At 34.0% G+C, this 23,095-nt stretch overlaps 1 protein-coding gene and 1 pseudogene across 2 annotated transcripts; both read left to right on the forward strand.

The window, feature by feature from the left end:
- The first annotated feature begins 4,614 nt into the window (after positions 1-4,614).
- Positions 4,615-7,366, forward strand: LOC143579179 (monooxygenase 1-like). Its single transcript, XM_077062564.1, has 5 exons — positions 4,615-4,876; positions 5,633-5,680; positions 6,056-6,233; positions 6,361-6,589; positions 6,867-7,366. The coding sequence occupies exons 1-5, from the start codon at positions 4,656-4,658 to the stop codon at positions 7,358-7,360; spliced, it is 1,170 nt and encodes a 389-aa protein (XP_076918679.1). The 5' UTR covers positions 4,615-4,655; the 3' UTR covers positions 7,361-7,366.
- Positions 7,367-7,762: 396 nt separating this feature from the next.
- LOC143579187 (monooxygenase 1-like) lies at positions 7,763-11,220 on the forward strand (annotated as a pseudogene). The gene is made up of 4 exons (XR_013143411.1): positions 7,763-8,226; positions 9,820-10,069; positions 10,199-10,427; positions 10,722-11,220. The product of XR_013143411.1 is annotated as a monooxygenase 1-like (transcript).
- The last annotated feature ends 11,875 nt before the right edge of the window (positions 11,221-23,095 follow it).

Here is a 23,095-nt window from a genome sequence, read left to right on the forward strand (position 1 = left end):
TATACTTACAAGTAATTCAAAATTGTTGACTTGTTTGACATATATGTTGTTACCCTTTTCGAAGTGTTACGAGTGTCTATGTATAACATTTAACCTATGACACGGTTCTAGTCCATCCTCAAAACTAGAGACCATTTCAAAACCAACAACCGCTTATGAACCGTACTTTAGAAGGCTTTGAATGAACTAGTTAAGAGGTCTTTGAGTCTCGAGCACACCTTAAAAACATTAAGACAGTACTTAAACGACTCGTGGTTACGCGAATGTGCAAAGTGCACCATCAACTTATTAACCACGACATGTGTTGTGGATGTCTGTGAGTCAGCGTTTAGGGTCCCACGATTTACTTATACAATCTAAGGAGTACTCATAATATGCCTTTCCAAGATTTCTCCATCCTCGTATGTGGGACAAGTTGACAATCATTTCACTCACTTTCCTCTCAATTTTCGTAGGTCTCACAACTTCGATCATCAACATCTCTTTCATCCTAACTCTATTTTTAATGTACATAATTATAAACTTATTTCATGCCATAGAGTAGAGTTTTCTGTTAGGAGCTACTAGATTTGACACATAGTACTAGTTCATGAGCAAATCAGATAAAGCAATAACAAAATTAATGTAAAACCGGTTAAAAACAGATCAAGCATACCTTGTCGGCTGGTTTTTTAAACTGATTAAACTAGACGATTGAATACCGTTGAGATTTCCACAATAAGAAAATGAATATCAAATGCGGACATGATCCATTGGTAATTACCGACTTTATTTAAAAAAAAGTAGAAAAAAGGAAATCAAAAAACATCGTTAATCCATCACTAATCACTGAACGAATACCACAATGGACGAAAGAAAGACGGTCACATATGGATTACACAAGGAACCCGATGTAAGTTAGTCGGATTTGAGGATAAAATTTCGGACAATTCCTGCTTAGACCTTTTGTTTTAAATCTGAAAATAAATTAAAACCATAAACGTGATTAGTCATTAGATGCTCATTTGACATAAAATAAAGATGTTTGAAACCATAAAATATTTATCTCTACTAAATATAATGAAAATACTTGTTACAAGTTTAATAAAACACGTTATGGACCATAAGAAGGCAGTATATATCCTTTTGAGAATTACTTGAACTTAATTTGTTTAGAGAAACTATGACCGGCCAACCGCAAAGCTCCAAAAGCCAACAACATTATATATATATATATATCGTCCCGCCGATAATCCAATAATCATATATTATTATTATACATAATAATATATTTACGATAAAAAATATGAAAATCTTATAGCATGTAGATATATGTGGGCCAAACTCACAGTCTACAAATAATAAAAAAGAAAAGAAAAGAAAAGAAAATGGAAATGGCCCTTCAATCAGTTCAATGTAAAAGTTTTGATGAGGATGGATCATTTGTTGGTGGACCAAGAATGGTGACATATATAACTATGTGTACTTCTAACAAGTAAATAATGTGAATAGAGACAATTGGTCCCTTAAATCAACAGAAATGGAACAGTACTGAAAAACTCTATCAACACTATGTCGGCTATTGTTAAGTTACGATTGATAATCAAGTTGTAATTAATGATCACTTACAATTGATCATCATTTACCACTAAACTATGTTCCACTGAAGGTACTTATCACGAATGTTTCAATTTTGTTGTTCACAGTTATAACTGATAATCGATGCAATTAACTTGCTATTGATTCTATGTTCACATGCGCTTATGGTTTTTCATATAACTTTTCATTAATGCAATCTACGCCAGCGGCTCAACTCTTGGACTCGCCAACGTTGCTCGTTAGACCACACCAAGGGGCCATGCCTCCTTAGACACCCCCCCCCCTGGCAGTTACTATGGGAGTCGCCCCCTTGAACCATTGAATTCTAAAATGCTATAAAGGAGAATAGTGTGTACAAGTGTATACTCTACATCTTACAACTCTTTAACAATGTTTATTCTCATTTTTCTTTTAGTTTTTATATAACTTCTAAGCAATAAGTGATGTGCCACTAGGTGTTATCCACTTCTTTATATATTACATGTTGCCAAAATCTCTTTATCTCAGTTGATCAATATAAAATAGTTACATTAACATTAGTTCAAGCCGTTATCATGCTTTAGATTCTTTTGTTATACCTTATCTTGTTATCTGGCCTCATGGATGTGCTTTTGCATATATTCCACACCGGCCCTGTTATCGATCTTTGAAACCCGACCTTTATAATTTTAGCCATCATTAGGGGTGTACACGGACCGGACCGAACCGGACGAGAGCATGTCCGTGTCCGTCCGTTAAGCTTTTGACGGACAAACTGACGGTTCACGAACACTCTACCGAACGAAAATTCATGTCCGTGTCCGTCCATTAAGAAATTGAGTTTGTCCGTGTCCGTCCATGTCCGTCCGATAACATTTTAAACGGACGTTAACGGACAATAATGGGTAAACGTACAATAATGGACATTAATGGACAAGCAAACATGTGAACATTAATGGACAACGAACACTAATGGACAAATATAAACGGTTGCATATTGACACCAAGCATATATCTAAACAACTTCACATACAAATTAGGAATTACACCATATAACATCCAAATATACTTAACACTTAATATATTAACATAAAGTGGATCACTATAATATAAGAGACATCAAACATGTGTAGTAATATAAAAGTGTTATTAATAACACTAGAAATTCTGCCGTTAAATTACAATACTGGATATATATAAACAATAACAATACCTGACTTTGGGAAGCACACTTATCTATAGTTTGGTTGGTGTATTGGAGGCAATCACCTCTAAGCAACTTTGGGAAAGCACACTTATTTATGGGTGATCACTATTCGGTTTTGAACTGATTAACCAAAAATAAAATCAACCCGTAACCGTTTAAAACTTAACTGATTTGCACATTAAGTTGTTTGGTTTTTGACCAAAACCGAATTAGGTTTTCAATTCCAAGAATCTCAATTAGGTTCCACAACATGAATTGAAGATCAGTTTGATCTTAAAACTACAAAAGCTGGTCTGTAAGACAAGCTGAATTAAGTTTTCTCCGTCAATATATAAAACCTTAACTGATCTCAACTTCGGCGAATTCATTTTGGCTAAAAGGTTCTTGATTTCAACCAAGCTTTATCTGACCCGAGGTTGTTTTAGCAGATTTCAAGAAAGTTACAAACAGCAAGTTATTTCGACCATCTAGTCCGGTTGCCTTAAAAGCGATATACAGAAATTTATTTCCAAAAAAGTCATCTTTAAGATAGAACATATACACAGTATATATGTTAATCAATCTTATATACATCATATCAAACATCTTGAATTCCAGAAGCAATAACCTAATAAGTTAATACCGTCTCCACTTTTCAACTTCTCTGTTGAATGGTTTTTTTATGTTCCTAAATAGTTCTTAAAATTAATAATTTTTAAATGGTTCTCACAAATATATATTCCATGAACTCATTCTGATACATTATTTAAAGTTTAAACGGAAGACTTAAAGTCGTTATCTTGATGACCTAAGTCATGATGTAAATTATTTTGTTTTAGAGACTTGATGACCCAAGTCATGATGCAAATTATTTTAAAAAACATTTTATGGATCATGAGCAAATAATATATAATATATTCAAATTGGATTTCCTATGGTCAATTTTACATTGAAATCCTCATCATGCTATACATTAGCTTAAAAAATACTACGTCTAAAATTTGTTCATTAAATGGTATTTTTATTATTATTTGTTCTTCAGCTTTAAGAAAATAATATAGGAAATGGATAGAAAATGGTTGTTTTATATTATTCGCATTTAATGTTTATATATTTTTTTGAATTATTTATTGTAAGCAAGTTAATAATATACATAGGGTTTGATGATGAAAATGTTATAACTCAATTTAAAAACTATCTGGATTTTTTGAGACTCATGACCCGCTTATATTTTTTAGTATAAAATTGTTTCTTAAATAATATTTTTTTTTAAAAAAATCGGATATTAATTTTTAGTATATTCTTATTTTATAAGATTTTCATATCAAATATTTGGTGAGATTAATTTTTAATTTAATAAGATGTTATAACCCGTTTAATGACTATCTTGGTTTGGTGAGACTTATATCCGTGAATTCGGAACAAATGTATAAGAAACCTCCGATTACAAATAAAACAATCTGGTGGCTAGAGAGGAGATGTGGAGCAACCAGTGAGCTTTTAGTGGTTTCGTCTATATATATTTAAGATATATTAATAAATCTTTTTTGTTATTTAATAAAATGTTTTTTATTAAATAGGTTAAATGATCAATTTGTCCTCATAAAAAGTCACGTAATCCGACTTAACGAGAAAAGCTATCATTTTATTTAAACTATCCTAATCTGAGTATTTTATTTTTAAAATGATTCATGAAGTTACTTTTGTTTAATTTTTAAGACGTCACGATTCCAGCGTATTCCTCAGACTAATCTTTTGTCCCACACTATTTGTGCGACTCTTTTGGCAGAGGGCCCAACATTCTTTGATTTTATTGTGTGGCATGCTTTATATATAATCAAACTACAACCAACCACTGAATTTAGTTACAAAAAAAAAGAAAAAAAAAAATAACAGTCTTTGAGAAGTAACGATGTGTGATGAAGAAGTGGTGATAATCGGGGCTGGGATTTGCGGGTTAGCCACAGCCCTCGCGCTTCATAGGAAAGGGATTAAAAGCATAATAATGGAAAGATCAGAAAGTCTGAGGAACAACACAGGAGCAGCTATTGGAATCCGGCCAAACGGGTGGCGAGCTCTGGATCAGCTTGGTGTCGCGGACATCCTTCGTCACACGGCTATCCTTCTTCAAAGGTCGCTTATCCTTTACATTTCTTTTGCTTCGTTCAACTAATTTCATAACACGACAACATGAAACATAGAATTATTTTTTATTAAACGAATATGGTTTGAGTCTCTATATGTACACAAAAAAGTTTTTCGGTTTCTTTTTTTTTAAGTATAACTGAAGGTGGACTTATTACACGATTCATAAACTTATGTCTAGAAAATAAGAATTCTAGAATCTACACGCAGAAGGTATTATTTTAAATAGAATACCCGTTTTAAAAAGCCATTTTCAGTATACAAATACAAAATTAGAGACTAGAGAAAAAAGACAGTAAAAAGAACTTGGCAATATCAACTGAATTCAGTATACAGTTAACCCGTATAATTTGTTTAACCTCCAAACCATACCCTTTTGATTTGTGTAGATAAAAAGTTGCATGGGTTATATATATATGTTGCCAGGTTGCAAGTGTATTTGGGTTAAGATAGATATGTTTAACACGAATGGTTACATGGGGTCTTTTTTGGGTTTGTCAACTTTAACCAATTAACTCGAAACAGCCAGCAAGAATAACACGTACCTTTTCGGACATGATATTTTAAGAATTTTATTTTCAGTTTTGTTTAGTAAATTTAAAAGTTCGTTTATAAGTTTTATCATTTATGGTATGTGTGCTTTTATGAATTTAGACATCAGATATCAATTATATCATGTTCGTCAATCTTAATTGGTATATATTTTTGATAATGAGTTAACGGCGATAACATGTCCTTGTACAGGGAAAGAGTCGTATCACTTGATGGAGGGAGACAACAAGAAATCTCATTGTAAGTTTTTACAAGTTTAGGAACTTAATTAATGACAATTTACATTGTTTTTTTGGTTAATTTTTATATATTTAATTAGGATTTATTTATGTGAAAATAAAGTTGAATTGTATAATATTAAATGAATTTTGATCCTTATTTGTTTTTTTCTTCATGCTTGCCATTTGCCAATATAATAAGGAAAAATAATATGAGATGGTGGGTTTAAATCTTTACAAATACCCATGATCTATTAGTCTACTGATTATTATTTATCCACAGTACGTACGTTTAATCCAACATTACTCCAATATGAATATATGCAATGTCTACATCTTCTTTTTTTTTTCTCCAAAAGCTTATGGTATATATATATTTTATTGTTTGTGTATTGAGGAACCATTGTGTTGGCGAAACACGCTGCTTGAGAAGAAAAGATCTTATAGACACTCTTTATGCTGCACTTCCGCCCGCAACTGTCAAGTTCGGTTGCCAACTTGAATCTATAAAACTAGACCCGCAAACTAATAATCCAATTCTAAGGTTCATTGATGGAACCTCAATCATTACCAAGGTATATATTAACATAATTTGAGTATGAAAACTTATACAACATGATCAATAATAATTCTATTTCAAAGCATTTTTGTTTCACAATTTTCATCAAAGTAACAAAGCTAGCATCTTGGTTAATATTGTAGGTTGTCATTGGTTGTGATGGTGGGAAGTCAATCGTTGCTGATTTCCTTAACCTCAAACCTATAAAGATGTTCCCTAGATATGCAATTAGAGGCTTAACAAACTACCCTCATGGCCATCCCTTTGGCCATGAGTTTACGAGATTCAGGAAAGATGACATGCTTCTTGGTAGAATTCCGATCGACAATAACTTGATATACTGGTTTTTTTCACAACCAAACATTCCTAAAGGTTGTTTATCATCACTTTTTTTATTAGCAGGTGGTTTAGGATACAACTAAGTATTTTTAGATTTTCTATTACTTCTAGACAGTTCGTTACCCTTATTTTTTGAATGAAGGGGTAGCGTACTGCCTTGAAGTACATGAACTTTCAAAATAGCTTGTATAACTAACTACTCATATGAACTCTAAACCACCTACTAAAAAAACTCTTTTATCATCAGATTGCATATAGATTTCTCTTCAAATGTTAGATTGATTGCTTCATTTCAAAAACTGATGAACAGACGAAGGAATTTGGAAAAATAACGAGGTGATTCGACAATACACCATAGAGTGGCTAAGCAACTGTCCCCAAGAAATTCAAGAAATGGCTAAAAACGCAGACATAAACTCATTGTCTTTTACAGACTTAAGATACCGCGCCCCATGGGACTTGCTCATAGGGAACTTTTCTAGAGGAACTGTGACAGTTGCTGGCGATGCTATGCATATCATGGGTCCCTTTTTAGGGCAAGGTGGTTCGGCAGCACTAGAAGATGCAGTTGTGTTGGCTAGAAATATGGCTACAACGGGTTTGAACCATAGAGAAATTGGGGTAGCATTTAATGAGTTTGTAAGAGAACGAAGGATGAGAGTGGTTCGATTGTCATTGCAGGCGTACCTCATTGGCATGCTGTTAGATAGTTCACGTTTAAAGAAGACATTATGGATCATTTTATTAAAGCTTCTGTTTCCTAATCAGGAGAGTCACATGGATTATGATTGTGGTGGTCTTTGATGCGTTCATATATATAGTGTTGGTGCAAAGATACAAACTCGAATAAGTTTTGTAAAATGATTGCACGTTTGATGAAATATTTATGTTTAAATTTCCTTTTTTGTGAGAAGCCCGTGGTATTCAAAGAAATTGGAATGGAAAATCTTTCCGTCAAAAAGTATGTTATTGGTGGTTGAAGCCGATCCATCCATTAGCAAAACAATAATTTTTTTTCTTTTCTTTTTAGTATTTAAATAATATAAATAAAAAGTATAGCACGTGTTGAGTGTTGTGGTTGAATGACAGAAGAAAAGCTGAGGTGACACTAATGTGACGAATGATACACATGAGAGTGACCCATAACACATAGCCTTATATAAAAAGCATGAAGTTGCCGCTATTCTTACGGCTTGGTGGTTTCTTAGTCTGTCTTGAAATCAAATGGTCACATGTTCTAGTTTGGTATCGAAACATGAATAGAAAGTGTGAAGTTAAGTGTGTTTTTTACCAAGTACGCACAAAAAGTATGAATTTATGATTCTTTGACGTCCGCGATTCTATTTCTAACATATTCTTCGTGTGACTTCCAACATTCTTTGTTTTTATTGTGTGACATTCTATATATAATCTAACTAAATACTTAATTTCTCTCTTTGAGAAGTAATCATGCAAGATGAAGAAGTGGTGATCATCGGGGCCGGGCTTTGCGGATTAGCCACGGCCCTCGCACTTCATAAGAAAGGGATCAAAAGCATAATAATCGAGAGATCAGAATGTCTAAGGAACAACACCGGAGCAGCGATCACAATCCAACCAAATGGGTGGCGCGCGCTGAATTAGCTTGGTGTCGCAGATATCCTCCGCCGCACGACTATTCCTTTACAAAGGTCCGTTTTAATCATAAAATGACTATGTTTACAACTAATTTCAAAGAGATCGATTTACAACATGAAAGTTAGAATGAATTTTCTATAAAAACTAAAGTAACTATAATACGTCTTCCGTCCCTCTACAAATGTCATAATTTGAAAAACACAAAATTTAAGAAAGTTTGAATGATTGCATTTTTTGCTTAACAAATGTCTATAATGCCCTTGACATATATAAAAAGACAAAATTTAAAAGTTTGAATGATTGTATTTGTGTAAGGGTAAACTTGGAAATTAGTTAATAAATTTTAAAAGTAGACATTTGTAATTGGACAAACTAAAAAGGAAATGTGGACATTTTCAAAGGGACGTGGAGAATAAAACATTTTAACCTCCAACATGTGCATAAAAATTTTAAGTTGTACGTGTCGTATATATAGGTTGTAAGGTTTTAAGTCTATGGGGGTTAAGGTTGATGTTTAACTTACATGGGTCTTTTTTGGATTCATCGATTTTAACCAATTACCCTGAACCTGTCGACATGATTAACACTTGTACGACCATTTCTATTAAAAGAGTTTATTTTCTAGTTTTCGTTAAATTAAAAAAAAAACATTTATGAGTTGTCAGTTATAGTATGTGTCTTTTCATGAAGAATATCAAGTTCGTTACTTATTGTTATATATCCATGATAACAAGTTAATGATCATTGTAAGTTTATATAAGTTTAGGAGCTTAATTAATGACATATTTGATTTTTTGGTTAAGTTTTACATATTTAGGATTTTTATGTGAAAATAAAGTTAAATTGTATAATATTAAATGAATTTTTATCCTTTCGTTTTTTTTTTTCTTTTTAATTCATGATTGCCATTTGCCAATATATTAAGGAAGTTGTATCATCTATCAGTAGGTTAATAACTTAATAAGGACCAACTCATCAATTTTTATAACTTTATGGATTAAGGCTTCTAACGTTTTAAATTCAAATTTTTGTCTTGTTTAAATATATATAACGACATAACTTGTACAATTTTTTTAATCTCGTGTTACATAGATTTAAATGAGAAAAAGAACGCATGGGTTAACCTCTACCAAGAAGAAACATGGGCTTAAATCACTAAAATCGTCAAAGTCAATATTGCTTTGTTAAATATGAAAATGAGAAACGGATTTAAATTTCAAATAAACAAGTTCGAGTTGGTTATGTTTAAACTCGTGAACACGTCTAGCTAAATAGGTTGTGTTCATGTCAACCTAATAGGTTAATTATGGGTTGATTTGTTTAACATGTTGATATATTTTTTTTTCTCGAACTCTTTGACATCCAAATGTAACTATTTTTTCCGTATATAGTTGTGAATTTTGTTATAAATTAATGATTTTAAAGTATTTAAAAGTAAAAGGAACATGGGTCAGCATGCCGTGTTTGTGTCAAAGAGCAAATGTTCGTGTTGTTTTTGGGTCCAACACGATTACTGGGTTTGTGTCAGTTTGGACCCACCAACTCGCAAACCCAACGTGTTTTGTACACATCAAGTTTGTATGTATATTGAATTACTTGCATGTATTCTTATGTCCCTTAAACTAAGGTTTTCTCAATCAAATTAGACTTGGGTTGGGGTTTTACTTTGTTTACGAATTGTTGTTTATCTTCAACTATTTTATTGTTTGTGTATTGAGATACCACTGTGTTGCCGAAACACGTTGCTTGAGAGGAAATGATCTTATACAAACTCTTTATGCTGCACTTCCGCCGGAAACTGTCAAGTTTTGTTGCCAACTTGAATCTATAAAATTAGACCCGTGCACTAATAAACCAATTCTTAGGTTCATCAATGGAACCTCAATTATTACCTAGGTATTGACATAGTTTGAGTATGGAAACTTATACAACATGATCAATAATATAATTCTATTTCAAAGCATTTTTGTTGCCCAATTTTTAGGTTACTACATGATTTCATCAAATTAACAATACTTATTGTAGGTTGTCATTGGTTGTGATGGTGGGATGTCGACCGTTGCTGATTTCTTTAACCTCAAACCTATAAAGATGTTCCCCATATATGCAATTAGAGGCTTAACCAATTACCCTTATGGTCATTGCTTTGGCCGTGAGTTTACGATTTTCAGGAAAGATGTCATTCTTGTGGGTAGAGTTCCGATTGACAATAACATGATATACTGGTTTTGTGAACAACCATACATTCCTAAAGGTCGTTTAAAATCATATTCTTTTGAATTAGTACGTGGTTTAAGATTCAAGTAAGTGATTTTGGATTTTTTTCGGTGAGTTTTGTACTTTTTGACAGTTCGCTACCCCAAGTCCCCAACAATCAAAGTTTGATTGTTTAAGGTTTAGGGTTTAGGGAACTGCCTAGAAGTACACGAACTTCCGAAATAGGGTAAATTCTAAATCACCTACTAAAAAAACTCTTTTATCATCATTACTATATAAATTTCTCTTCACATGTTTGATATATTGTTTCATTTTTAAAACTGATAAACAGACGAAGGAATTTGGAAAAATAACGAAGTAATTCGACAATACACCATAGAGTTGCTAAGCAACTATCCCCAAGAAATTCAAGAAATGGCTAAATATGCAGACATAAACTCATTGTCTTTTACACAATTAAGCTACCGCACCCCATGGGACTTGCTCACAGGGACCTTTTCAAGAGGAAGCGTGACAGTTGCTGGTGATGCTATGCATATCATGGGTCCCTTTTTAGGGCAAGGTGGTTCGGCAGCACTAGAAGATGCTGTTGTGTTGGCTAGAAATATGGCTGCAAGGTGTTTCAAACGTAGAGTTGGGGAAGCATTTCATGAGTTTATAAGACAACGAAGGATGAGAGTGGTTCGATTGTCATTGCAAACTTACCTCATTGGCATGCTGTTAGGTAGTTGTTCATGTTTAAAGAAGATATGGATCATTTTATTAAAGCTTCTGTTTCCTAACCAGAGGAGTCACATGAACTATGATTGTGGTGATCTTTGATGTGTTCAAAGATAAATATACTTTTTAATTGTTATATTACTAAATTTCTTTTTTAAACATGCATGGTTATACATACTATTGGTGCAACACAGACTCGAATAAGCTGCGTTACATGATTACACATTTGATTATATGCATCTGTTTTTAAATTTTCCTTTTTGAGAGAGCTGGAAGTATTAAACTCGATTCGTAATATATTGAATCAATCATTAGGCCCGTTTGGTTTGTGGTATATATTCAAAGAAATTGGAACTAAGAAACCTTTTACTCAAAAAATATGCTATAGGTTGTTGATGGAATTAACTGTCCAATAGAATGTTCAAGGATTACCAATGAACCAATGTTAATACCTCTAAATGATAGTTCCACCTTGGTTCGTTTTGCAATGAACCAATAGTTGTACTGAGGTCTCCGGGTTCGTTTTGCAAAACACACACCCAACATCTCCCATGTTAATACCTCTAAATGATAATTCCACCTTGGTTGATAACTTGATATATATCCGGTCCAACAACAATCTCTTCACACTAAAAAATTTTAACTTTAATCGAGACCCAATTAATCCATAGAGAAAAGTAATGATTAAAATTTTCTACTTCCCCGTCTTTCACAAACAAGGGTTCCAAACCCAACAATCTGGCCGTCTATTAATTGGACGTTTATGATCAAATTTTCACAACGATGTAGTTCAAGTTGCAAATGGGCTGAAAGGAGTCTTTTCCACCTCAAGGTCCAACCTGTTCAACAAGTGATGTTCTAACTTCTAAATGCGGTCCATTAAACTTAACCTAACTTAGACACTCTAGTTTTAAGTTTATAAACCTACGCTCTCCTAATGCTACAACACTAGGCAAGCGATTGTCCGGATATCAAACCCAAGACAGAAAAGAAAAAGCTATCTTCTTTTTCACCTCCATGGACAGGGTTATCGAAACAATCCGCTACCTTACTCTTCTTTTTCAAAACGTTTGCAAATAAATTAGTAAAAACCTCTAAGAGACTCGGTGGTTATCCACCCGAACCTTATACTCGTACCATCCCCAAGGACACCAATTATCAAATTACACATATTTAAGTTGGAAACGGAAAGGAATTCCAAACTTCCGGAATACGTTTAGCATGTAGTAAAATAGACCAGGTGCGAGAGCAACCGTGAATGGCTAGAATTACTTTTCTCCACGTCATTCAGTTTTGAACCACCATGCATGCATAATATAGTGATATACTTATATAGAGTCATGGGTAGCTATTGCATATATTCTTACCATTAGATGTGTTAATCTAATGGTTAAGATTTATTCTTACCATCCTAAGAAAACAATGTATTCTTATTAAATCCACCCTTATATATATACTCATTTAGCGGACCTGAAGCCCGAACCCGACGCCTCATAGTCCGACCGACCCATCCCACTCATAACGATCGCCACTTACCAAACTTGAACCGCAAGCTTTACATCTAGAAAATGTCTTTTAACCTATTATTATATTATCAAAACGAGAGAAAAGACTGCAAAATATCCTAGCTCATCTATCAACTCACCATCTACTCAAAATTAAGTACAATCCATCTTCATGCCAACATCAAGAGAGAACATTTTGCATAAATGGGTTTTTAGCCAAAATAAAGCAGGTATCTTTTTAGAGATCCAGACTGATACAGTCAGTATTGCGCAGATCTCGAACAAGTACGCCGCCCTACGTCTCCAGAGTTTGGTAACCAGAGAGATAATGTCATCGAACAAGTACGCCGCCCTACGTCTCCATGTCTACCTTTTTGGGACTATAGCAGTCTTCAGGGCTGAGGTAACGTTTTCTTTTGCAGTAAACGACCGACGAGTCTTAACTCTATACAAGATTGCGGGTCTGGCTTTTTTGACGGTTGGATGCTTTTACGTCATTGTTTACAATCTTGTAAAGAGTTAAGGCTCGTCGGTCGTTTACTGCAAAGGAAAAGTTATTGTAGCTCCGAACACTACTAGAATCCAAAGAAAGTAAAACATGGAGCTTGTTCTTTTAATTACTTACATAAAAACCTAGAATATTAACCAATAATTAATGAAACTAGAAACCGTGTAGAGACGCAAGATATCGCCACTCGAGTGCTCCAATAGGTGCATTTTGGCCAGAATCATCAGAAAACGCCCTTCCTCCATAGCAACCGCATGGTAAAGACGGTCCGAGTCGATGATCACGTCATTCTGATGCTTCGATGGGTTATATAAAGCCGACGTGGCAGAGAAACCAAGTTTTTTTGGTGGTGAGATGCTTTTACGTCCATGATGACATTATCTACCTGGTTACCAAACTTTGGAGATGTAGGCTGGTGTACTTGTTCGGGATCTCTGCAATACTGATTGATTGTATCAGTCGGAACATATGTGATGCTTTGATCAAAACGTGGAATTGATGACGCATTGCAGGAAGTTTTAGCGGCAATTTTTAAATAAAGTGTTGGTTTATTAATTTTGTGTTTTTTAATTGTTAGGGTGTAATTGAAGTTTACTACTCGATGTGTTTGTTGGAATTGTTAAGGCCAATTTAATGGACATCTAATTATCGTTTGTCTTAAAGCACCTTATCTTTACTTAACTATTTTTAAAAAAACAATTCTTTCACTTATTTGTATTGCAGCTTTGTCGGGACGGGACAAACATAGACACTGATCGTAGTAGGCTTGACATTTCGAAAGAAATTTGGATATGAGGTGAAGCAGGTATGAATGTAGAGTCTGTATATATATGGTATAGATATACCCTACATCTCATACCTGCTTTACCATTTATCCAAATTTCTTTCGAAATGGCAAACCTACTATGATCAGTGTCTTTGTTTGTCCCATCTAGGGATGACATTATGGTGAATCTTCACCACAGTTTCCCTGCAACGACAACTCTATTTACCCCCAGAGCATCATTAGAATGACGGATCATCGACTCAGACCGTCTTTACCATGCGATTTCTACGGAGGAATGATGCTTTTTGATAGTCCCGGCCGGCCAAACCGCACCTATTGGAGCACACGAGAGATTCTATATCTTGTGCTTCTACAAGTACAGTTTCTAGTTTTATTCCATATATATATATATATATATATATATATACTCGTTCATGCATGATGCATATGTGTAGTTGATTTGGTGCATGATAGCGTGGTGAAACTAAGACTTCAATCGCGGACTCACCATGGCGTTTGGAGTCGAAATTAGTTTCAATGTTTTGTAGAGTGGCCAAACTCATGTTTAACATTTACAAATACGAATATGCGATAGAAGTGTTTTCTAAAATAGTAAAGATAAGGTGCTTTAAAACAGACTGATAATTAGATGTCCATTAAATAGGCCCTGAAAATTCAAACAAATAGATCGAGTAGTAACTTTAATTATGCCCTAAAATTAAAACACACAAATTTTATAACCACCACTTTAATAGAAATTGCCACTAAAATTTCTGCAGTGCGTCATCAACTCCATATTAATTCGATCAAAGCAACACATATGTTCTGACTGCCACAATTAGTATTGCAGAGATCCCAAACACACCAGCCTACGTCTCTAGAGTTTGGTAACCGGAGAGATAATGTCATCAAGGACGTAAAAGCATCCGACCGCAAAAAAATATCGCAAACTTGTATAGAGTTATGATTCGTCGTTGTTTACTGCGAAGGAAAACGTTAATGCAGCTCCGAAGACTGCTAGAATCCTGAAAAAGTAGACATGGAACTTGCTCTTGTAAATTTACGTACGTGCAAAAACTAGAATATTAACTGTAATTTGCGTACGTACAAAAACTAGAATATTAACTGAGAGCATTCACGTCTTATCCGTAAAAAAATGTGTGTGAGGTTTTATAATGTAGGGAGTGGGTTAGGGTATTGTGAGAGAAGAAAAGGGAAAATGCAATGATATTTCTGTATATTTGAAAATTTTTGTTCACCGCATATAATATTTTAATAATTTTTTAAAGTGTTTATACGTGAAGGAGAAATAAAAGGTGATGGTAAAGTTATAAAAAAATTATTTAACTGAGAAGAAAAAATAAGAGGGAAAATTCCCAAACTAACCATTTTTTACCAAGTTTTTCCAAGTATAACTCAAGACCAACACAAATTCCCAAAATAGCCAAATTATTCTGCCCGATCCGACGAAATTTTAACACCGTCCGACAAAATTTTTGGACCTTTAAAATTGCGTCACGTGTCAACTTATTAATGGATTCGACGGAATTATAGTGGGTCCGCTGGAATCCGTCATCTTCTACCTCTTAACCCCTAAACCTACATAACCAACCTCTGTCTCCATCTTTCTTATTTCTCTACAAAATCAAGCAAATTATTAATACAAATTGCTTTGTTTTTCTGAGAAGAACACAACCATAGTGGTCAATTTCACTATAGAACTCAAAATCAATCCCCCCTCAAATTGAAAAATCTAATCTAGGGTTCGTCGGACAAACTAAACAGTCGGATCAGACGGAAGCAAGAACTAAACCGTTAGATCCGACATCTTATTAATACGTCGATTTGTTTCATTAATCCGTCGGACAAAACGGAAAAAACGTCGGATCCGACATAATTGTATGCTTCGTGGCTCGTCCTGATAGACTCATTATTCCGTCGGATCGACATATTAGTTTAGCTATTTTGGAATTTGTTTTGGTATTGGGCTAAAACTGGAAAAAGGTGGTTCAAAAATGGCTAGTATTGGAATTTTCTCAAGATAAAATGTAATGATTTTTAGTGTAATTTTGTATTTGAAGAATGAGAGAAGGGATGTGAATAATCACTAGATTTTATCTTTCCTTCTCAATAATAATTTTTTATAACTTTTTCATTAAATTTTCTCTCTCATTTACATACAAACACCTTCAAAAAGTATTAAAAAAATAATATAGGGGTGAACAAATTTTCAAATATACAAAAAAATTGCTGTATTTTCTCTCTACTTCTCTCATAACACTCTAAACCACTCTACATTAAAAAAAACCCACACTCACATTTTTTGGTGGATATGATGTGAATGCTTTTAGTTAATATTCTAGTTTTTGTACGTATGTAAATTTACGAGAACATGTTTCATGTCCACATTTTTGGGATTCTAGCAGTTTTTGGAGCTACATTAACTTTTTCATTCGCTGTAAACAGCCGATGAATCATAACTTTATATAAGATTGCGGTTCCGTTCTTTTTTTTTGCGGCTAGATGCTTTTACGTCCTTGATTACATTATCTCTCTAGTTACCAAACTATAGAGACGTAGGCTAGTATGTTTGGGATCTCTGCGATACTGATTGTGGCAGTTAGAACATATGTGTTGCTTTGATCGAATTAATATGGAGTTGATGATGCATTGTTGGAAGTTTGAGCGGCAATTTCTAAATAAAGTGGTGATTTATTAATTTTGTGTGTTTTAATTGTTAGGGGGTAACTAAAGTTTACTACTTGATTTGCATGTTTGAATTGTCGGGGCCTATTTAATGGACATTTGATTATCAGTTTGTCTTCTTTACTATTTTAGAAAACACATCTATCGCATATTCGTATTTGTAAATGTTACACATGGGTTTTGCCACTCTACATAACATTGAAATTAGTTCTGATTCCAAATGATGCACCCGTTTACATGACCGCCATGGCGAGTCCACTTGAAGTTTAGTTTCACCACACTATCATGCACCAAATCAACAATACAAGTGCATCATGCATGAGGGCGTACTATATATATATAAAGGGAGACTTGAATTATATAACATTTTCAAAGTTTTGTGCTGTAATATTTCGACTTGTTTATCCTATCGTTTTGTGTACTTGTTTTAAATAAATAAAGCAATTACGTATCTAAGGTAATAAAAAATGTTATTTTCAATATCAAACACATTTCTCTTGTAGTACTCTCATGTTCGTTTCTTTTTCCTTTTTCTCCTCTTTGAAACATGACAGTCGAGTCAAGTGCTTTTGTGGGTGATCCGCAATAATTTTCTATTAGTAGAAGATATATAATAAAAAATAGAAGATATTCCATATATTCTGCCTTGTTTACATTTGATATGCTACCGTATTTAGTGACGTTATGTTTGACAATATTGTATCTATTAATATCATTGAAATCATGAATAGAACATCGCCAAACGCCATGATGAGTCCGCTTGAAGTCTTACTTTCCCCACACTATCATGCACCAAATGAACTACACATATGCATCATTCATGAACGCAAGATATATCACCTCTCGTGTGCTCCAATAGGCGCGGTTTGGCCAGCCTGAACCATCAAAAAACATCCTTCCTCCATAGAAACCTTTGGTAAAGACGGTCCAAGTCGATGATCATGCCATTCTGACGATGCTCCGGGGGTTAAATAGAGTCATCGTGGCAGAGAAACTGAGGTGAAGATTCACCATAATGTCAGCCCTAGATGAGACAAACAAAGACACTGATCCTAGTAGGCTCGCCATTTCGAAAGAAACTTGGATAAGTGGTGAAGCAGGTATGAGATGTAGAGTTTGTCTATACCACACACACACACACACATATATATATATGTATATATATACACACACACACATGGAAAAAATTTACATTTTCGTCCCTCTAGAATTAAATGCATTGCTTCCGTTTACACACAAAGTTCTTGGGTATTTTAGTTTTAACCTTTAAGGTTAAGGACCTTTTAGGGGAATCGGGTAGGTATTCAGGTTAGGTTTCAAAGTTCTAAATCTAGATCCGAAACTAGAAACGTGTGTTAATTACCTTACAATTACTTCCTGATTCTCAGTTTTAGCATTAAACGGTTTCACATAGAATCGGCAGCTCAAGGTGTGGAGCTGAAGAACCGAACCATTGATGTTAATAACTTTACCCTATTTTTTTAATCGGCCTCTTTATATTCACTTTTCAAAACGTCCGTGAACAAATAGATGCACATTTGACATTTGTTAAAACCTTAAGGCTAAAACGATTGAACTTTAATCAATCTCTTACAATTGTTCGATCTCAATCTCAAACTCTTTCACATTTACCCAAGTGTTTATCTCTTTCTCTTTGTTGATTTTAAGTGATAGTCTTCATGAACTTGTATTAATTTTTGTTTATTGGCTATAATCTTAAGCAAAAGCCAATATTTGTTTTATACATAATTGAATCCTATCGTTTTGTGTACTTGTTCTAAATAAATAAAGAAATTATGTATATGAGGTAATAAAAAATGTGAGTTTTCAATATCAAACACGTTTCTCTTTTAGTACTCTCTTGTTCGTTCCTTTTTCTCTTCTCTTTGCAATGACAGTTGAGTCAAGTGCTGTTGTGGGTGACCCGCAATAATTTTTTTTACCACAACTAAATTGAGACTATCATGAAACATGCATTTATTCGGTTTTGATTAATTCCGACCAACATGTCTAAGTTGAGATTATTATAATCAATAACACTTTATAAATCCAGGTCTCAGTATAATTGTTTTCAAAGCCGGGTTATCAGGAGTAATGTACAAGTAATCAAATCATAAACGTAAATGTTATCAAATCTACCTATGATTTAGTAATTTTTTTTAGTCAAAGCAGCTTCGCCCTTTTGTTTTGCAATATACATATTTTCCACCCATTGAGCAGGGTAAACTTCCATTCCTTGTACACTTTTTAAAAATCTATATTGCAGGGTAAACTTCCATTCCTATTTCCTTGTACACTTTTTAAAAAATCTATATTGCTTTGTGTTGTTATGTTTTGTCCAATGTAGAGATACCAAGTTATAAGAAATGACTCGTCTCAAATATTAGCAACAGGTTTTGGGTCGTTGGCTATGAACCAAAGGGAAATTTCATAGTCAAATGTGCTTGGTTTGAAGCAATCCATTGTGATTTGTGAGTGACTTTCTAGTAAGTTTCCTCTAGTCCAACAAAAAACAAATCACATGAGCTTCTCTTGGGCAAAACAAAGAATCTTGGTTGGTACACGAGACGTCGTATATAACAAGTGTTATTCGAGTCCCTCAATTTGGGTGAATTCATTAGGATACAAAATGAAAATTTATTATCCTTAACTTGGTGTTATTTGAGTCCATCCATTTATTCAGGTGATAATTACTTAAAAAAACATAAATTGAGGGTTGAGATGTGTATGAATCACCATGAACTTGTTCCAACCACATAAACAAATGAAATTCATTACTGCCATGTTGATAAATTTTTGATTCACCAAGAATTTATGTGTTTCAACAAATCAATATGAAAAGTTAAAAGAGAAAAAAAAATCCATGAATCATCAATGGTTCTCATGTTTTAACACAAATAAAATAACTAAAATTGGGTTGAAGAGTTGAAGTGTCCATGAATCACCATAGGTCTTTCATTCTTCAACTAAAACAAATGAAATTATTTAGAGAGATGAAACATCCATGAATCACCATGTTATGCTTCAAAAAACAAGATAAGGAATGTAGCTATCTTTATTCAAGATACCACGAGACTAGTTAAAGATTTTGAATCATATGACGTACGTTTAGCTTTGGCCTATAGGATCAAACACTATGTTCGGAAGTCTCATAGGAAAGGAATAGCATCTTTCCTTTGATTCTCGAAATTTTTTGCCAAGGTCTGACACCTAGTTTTCTCCTCATTCCAATTACTACGAAAACCCGTCATACATTTATGCGTTAAGGAGAGTAGATAAAACTAGTGGAATTCGTAAGGAATTACACAAATAAAAACTAGGGTTAAAAAAAGTAAGATTTTTTTTTCGACCAACGCTAGAATATGTTGGGCGCAACGTATTGATTGTACAACAGCTCAAAAGACACTAACTAAAGCGGAAATAATTATATAATTTATTAACATTAAATCAAGTACACAATTACAATAATTAGATCAGATAAACCGTACATTAATCTTTTGAACGAATAATCTAAGGCCAAACTAAATGTCTTCGATCTTAATTACATCAAATACCTGAACATGTAGCATGCATAAAAGTAGAGTTTCTCAACACGAATGTTGGTGAGAATACAAAAATTTATAAATATTTTATAGATAAAAATTACAATTCACATGTAAATGATGAGTATTACAATCTTTATGAATATGTAAACAAATAAATAGATGTGAACCCGTTCCTCTTAATACAAATTTAACGTACTTTGATAATTGTATGATCATACTAGATGAACCCAAACTAACACTTCAGAATTAAACACATAGACACATAAAGCATGTAATAATCACACATATACATGTGGTTGAATTGTTTGAAATAGATGAGACAAAAACATTAACAAAACTTGATATGGTATACATGATACCCCAAAATATGAAATATGAAAAAGGGTATGTAAACTCACCTAGAATTTGGTGGGCTGAAATATTAAGATCATGGTTAAGCGTGTAAATATCATAAAGTATAAACCTTAAACAAATGTTATAAAGCTAATTTAGTTTATGTTTGATGAATAATAACTAAGAATTAAAATATGAAACAATTCAACTTAAAAAAGGAAAAGAAAGATTAAAATAGAATTGGACAGCTTGTCGTCACAGAATTTATAAATTATTAAAAAATATGAAACAATTCTTAGAAATTATAAAGAAAATTGGGACAACTAGATCAATGTGTTAGAAACAACTTTGATTTAGAAGGTTTGATCCAAAAACATGGTGTTTGCATAATATTTCTTTTGTTTGACCATAGAAAATCAAAGATGTGTTCACGGGTCAACTCAGGTTAGATTTGTGTCAAGCCACGGGTTTTTTTTTATAAAAAAGAAGTTGGTAATTTGTGGTTGTTCACGTTTACCAAGGAAAGTCAAATTAAGTGGGTTTCGCATTGTTCGACCGGTTCAGAGCTTATCATTTCTACATTATTTTCATGATGTTCAGGAGTTGGATTCGTGGTTTATAATATTTGAAGATGCTTGTTAAGATTGCAGTGCTTGAGGAAACTAAAGTTAAAGATGGTTAAGCACATAAAAGTAAACGACAACGCAACAAGTTGGGAGATCCATACGGATTGTAGGTTCTCGAATGGATCTCCCAACAATGTATCAGATCAATCCGTGTTGAAGGTGAACGAAAATCACCAACAACACTCGGATCATATTCTAGCTAAAAACCCGTAGTGAGAGAGAAAGTAGAAAGAGAATGCAAGTGTGCAAGAATATGGAGCATAGAGTATAATTTTCTATTTATACTCCATGTCCATAGGTTTATTACTTGAGCCTCATGGGTCGGCCCAAATGAGCAGTTACATAGTCTTCGGCCTCAGGACCATATATAGATTAAACAAAAGCTAGACAAGATGTCAAAATTACATAACTAAATTATCTAATACATAAGCCTACTAAATATCACCGTACATTTTTTAAACATCGTTATGTATAGTATTTGTGCAAAGATACTAACTCAATTAAGTTGTGTAACATAATTACACGTTTGATGACATATAGGGGGCAACTCTGACCCAAAGTCATATAATTGGGTCAGTTTGGGTTAAATTTAAAACCTTATGGGTTGAAATGAGTTGGGTAATTTAATTAGAAGCGTCGAAATGGGTTATTCATGAAAATCCTGAACTTTGAATTGGGTCAAATTGGGTTGATCGTTTTAAAAGATTGGGTTGTTTAGGGTTACTCAGTTTCTTCTCAGAAAATCATGGGTTAGTGAAGTCTTCCTGTCAGCACTCAACACCGTCGTTCGCCGTCGCCGCCGACAACCGGTCAGCACCGTCGTTTTCCGCCGTGTTTAATGGTTTAACATCTTCATCTCCGGGTAACCCTAGGTTATATATCGTGTAACCCTAGTTTAATTGTTTAACATCTTCATCTCCGCCGTTCGCCGCCGGCAACCAGTCAGCACCGTCGTTCTCCGCCGTGTTTAATTGCTTAATTGGTTATGTAACTTGCCGAAACAGCGAAAACGAGCTGAATTGCTGATTTTTATTGCTGAATTGCTGCAAAATTGGTCAAAACATGCTGAAACAAGCTGTTAAGTACTTAAACAAACTGAACAATCGCTTAAATGAGTTGTTAAGTGCTGAAACGAACTGAACAATCGCTTAAACGAGCTGTTAAATCTTGAAACGAACTGAAAAATCGCTTAAACGAGCTGTTAAGTCCTGAAACGAACTAAACAATCGCTTCAATGAGCTGTTAAGTGCTGAAACGAACTGAAAAATCGCTTAAACGATCTGTTAAGTGCTGAAACAAACTGAACAATCGCTTGAACGAACTGTTAAGTCCTTAAACGAACTGAACAATCACTTAAACGAGCTGTTAAGTGCTGAAACGACCTGAACAATCGCTTAAACGAGCTGTTAAGTGTTGAAACGAACTGAAAAATCGCTTAAATTAGCTGTTAAGTGCTGAAACGAGCTGAACAATCTCTTAAACGAGTTGTTAAGTGCTGAAACGAACTGAACAATTGCTGGAACGAGCTTTATGTTAAAACGAGCTGTAGCGTGTTGAAAACGCGCTGATTCGTTGATCCAAAAAAAAACCGACCCGAAACCCGTTTTGACTCGAACCTGTTGACTCTGACCCGTTCCGACCCGAACCAAAACAACCCTTTTTTTAAGTGACCCGTTTCGACCCTAACTAGTTCCGACCCATGACCCATTTCGACCCAACCCAACCCATTTGCCACCTCTTGACATGTTTTTGTTTTAAATTTTCTATTTTGAGAGAATTGAAAGTATTACACTTAATTATATATAATAAATGGAAAGTTTGGTGACGCATGGCCGTGACTGGTCCTTGTGACGTCATTTGATTGGATCAAACTATTTTTTTATTTTTTGTTTATTTAATTTGATTACTAAACGGTTATTCACGTTGACTCGTCCTTGCAATGTATGAAGCCGACAACGTTCGGGTTTTACCAACGATCGGGTTTTATCAACTTTTT

This window comes from Bidens hawaiensis, unplaced genomic scaffold (assembly GCF_021521415.1).
Source record: "Bidens hawaiensis isolate Kalapana, Puna unplaced genomic scaffold, B.hawaiensis_p1.1 tig00029631_1, whole genome shotgun sequence".
In the NCBI taxonomy this organism is placed as follows: domain Eukaryota; kingdom Viridiplantae; phylum Streptophyta; class Magnoliopsida; order Asterales; family Asteraceae; genus Bidens; species Bidens hawaiensis.

Bases quoted from the DNA above. Each gene is read 5' to 3' on its own strand.
- LOC143579179 (XM_077062564.1), top strand. From the start codon at position 4,656: ATGTGTGATGAAGAAGTGGTGATAATCGGGGCTGGGATTTGCGGGTTA. The intron at 4,877-5,632 runs GTCGCTTATCCT...GTCCTTGTACAG, and splicing joins ACGGCTATCCTTCTTCAAAG to GGAAAGAGTCGTATCACTTG. The intron at 5,681-6,055 runs GTAAGTTTTTAC...TTGTGTATTGAG, and splicing joins AGACAACAAGAAATCTCATT to GAACCATTGTGTTGGCGAAA.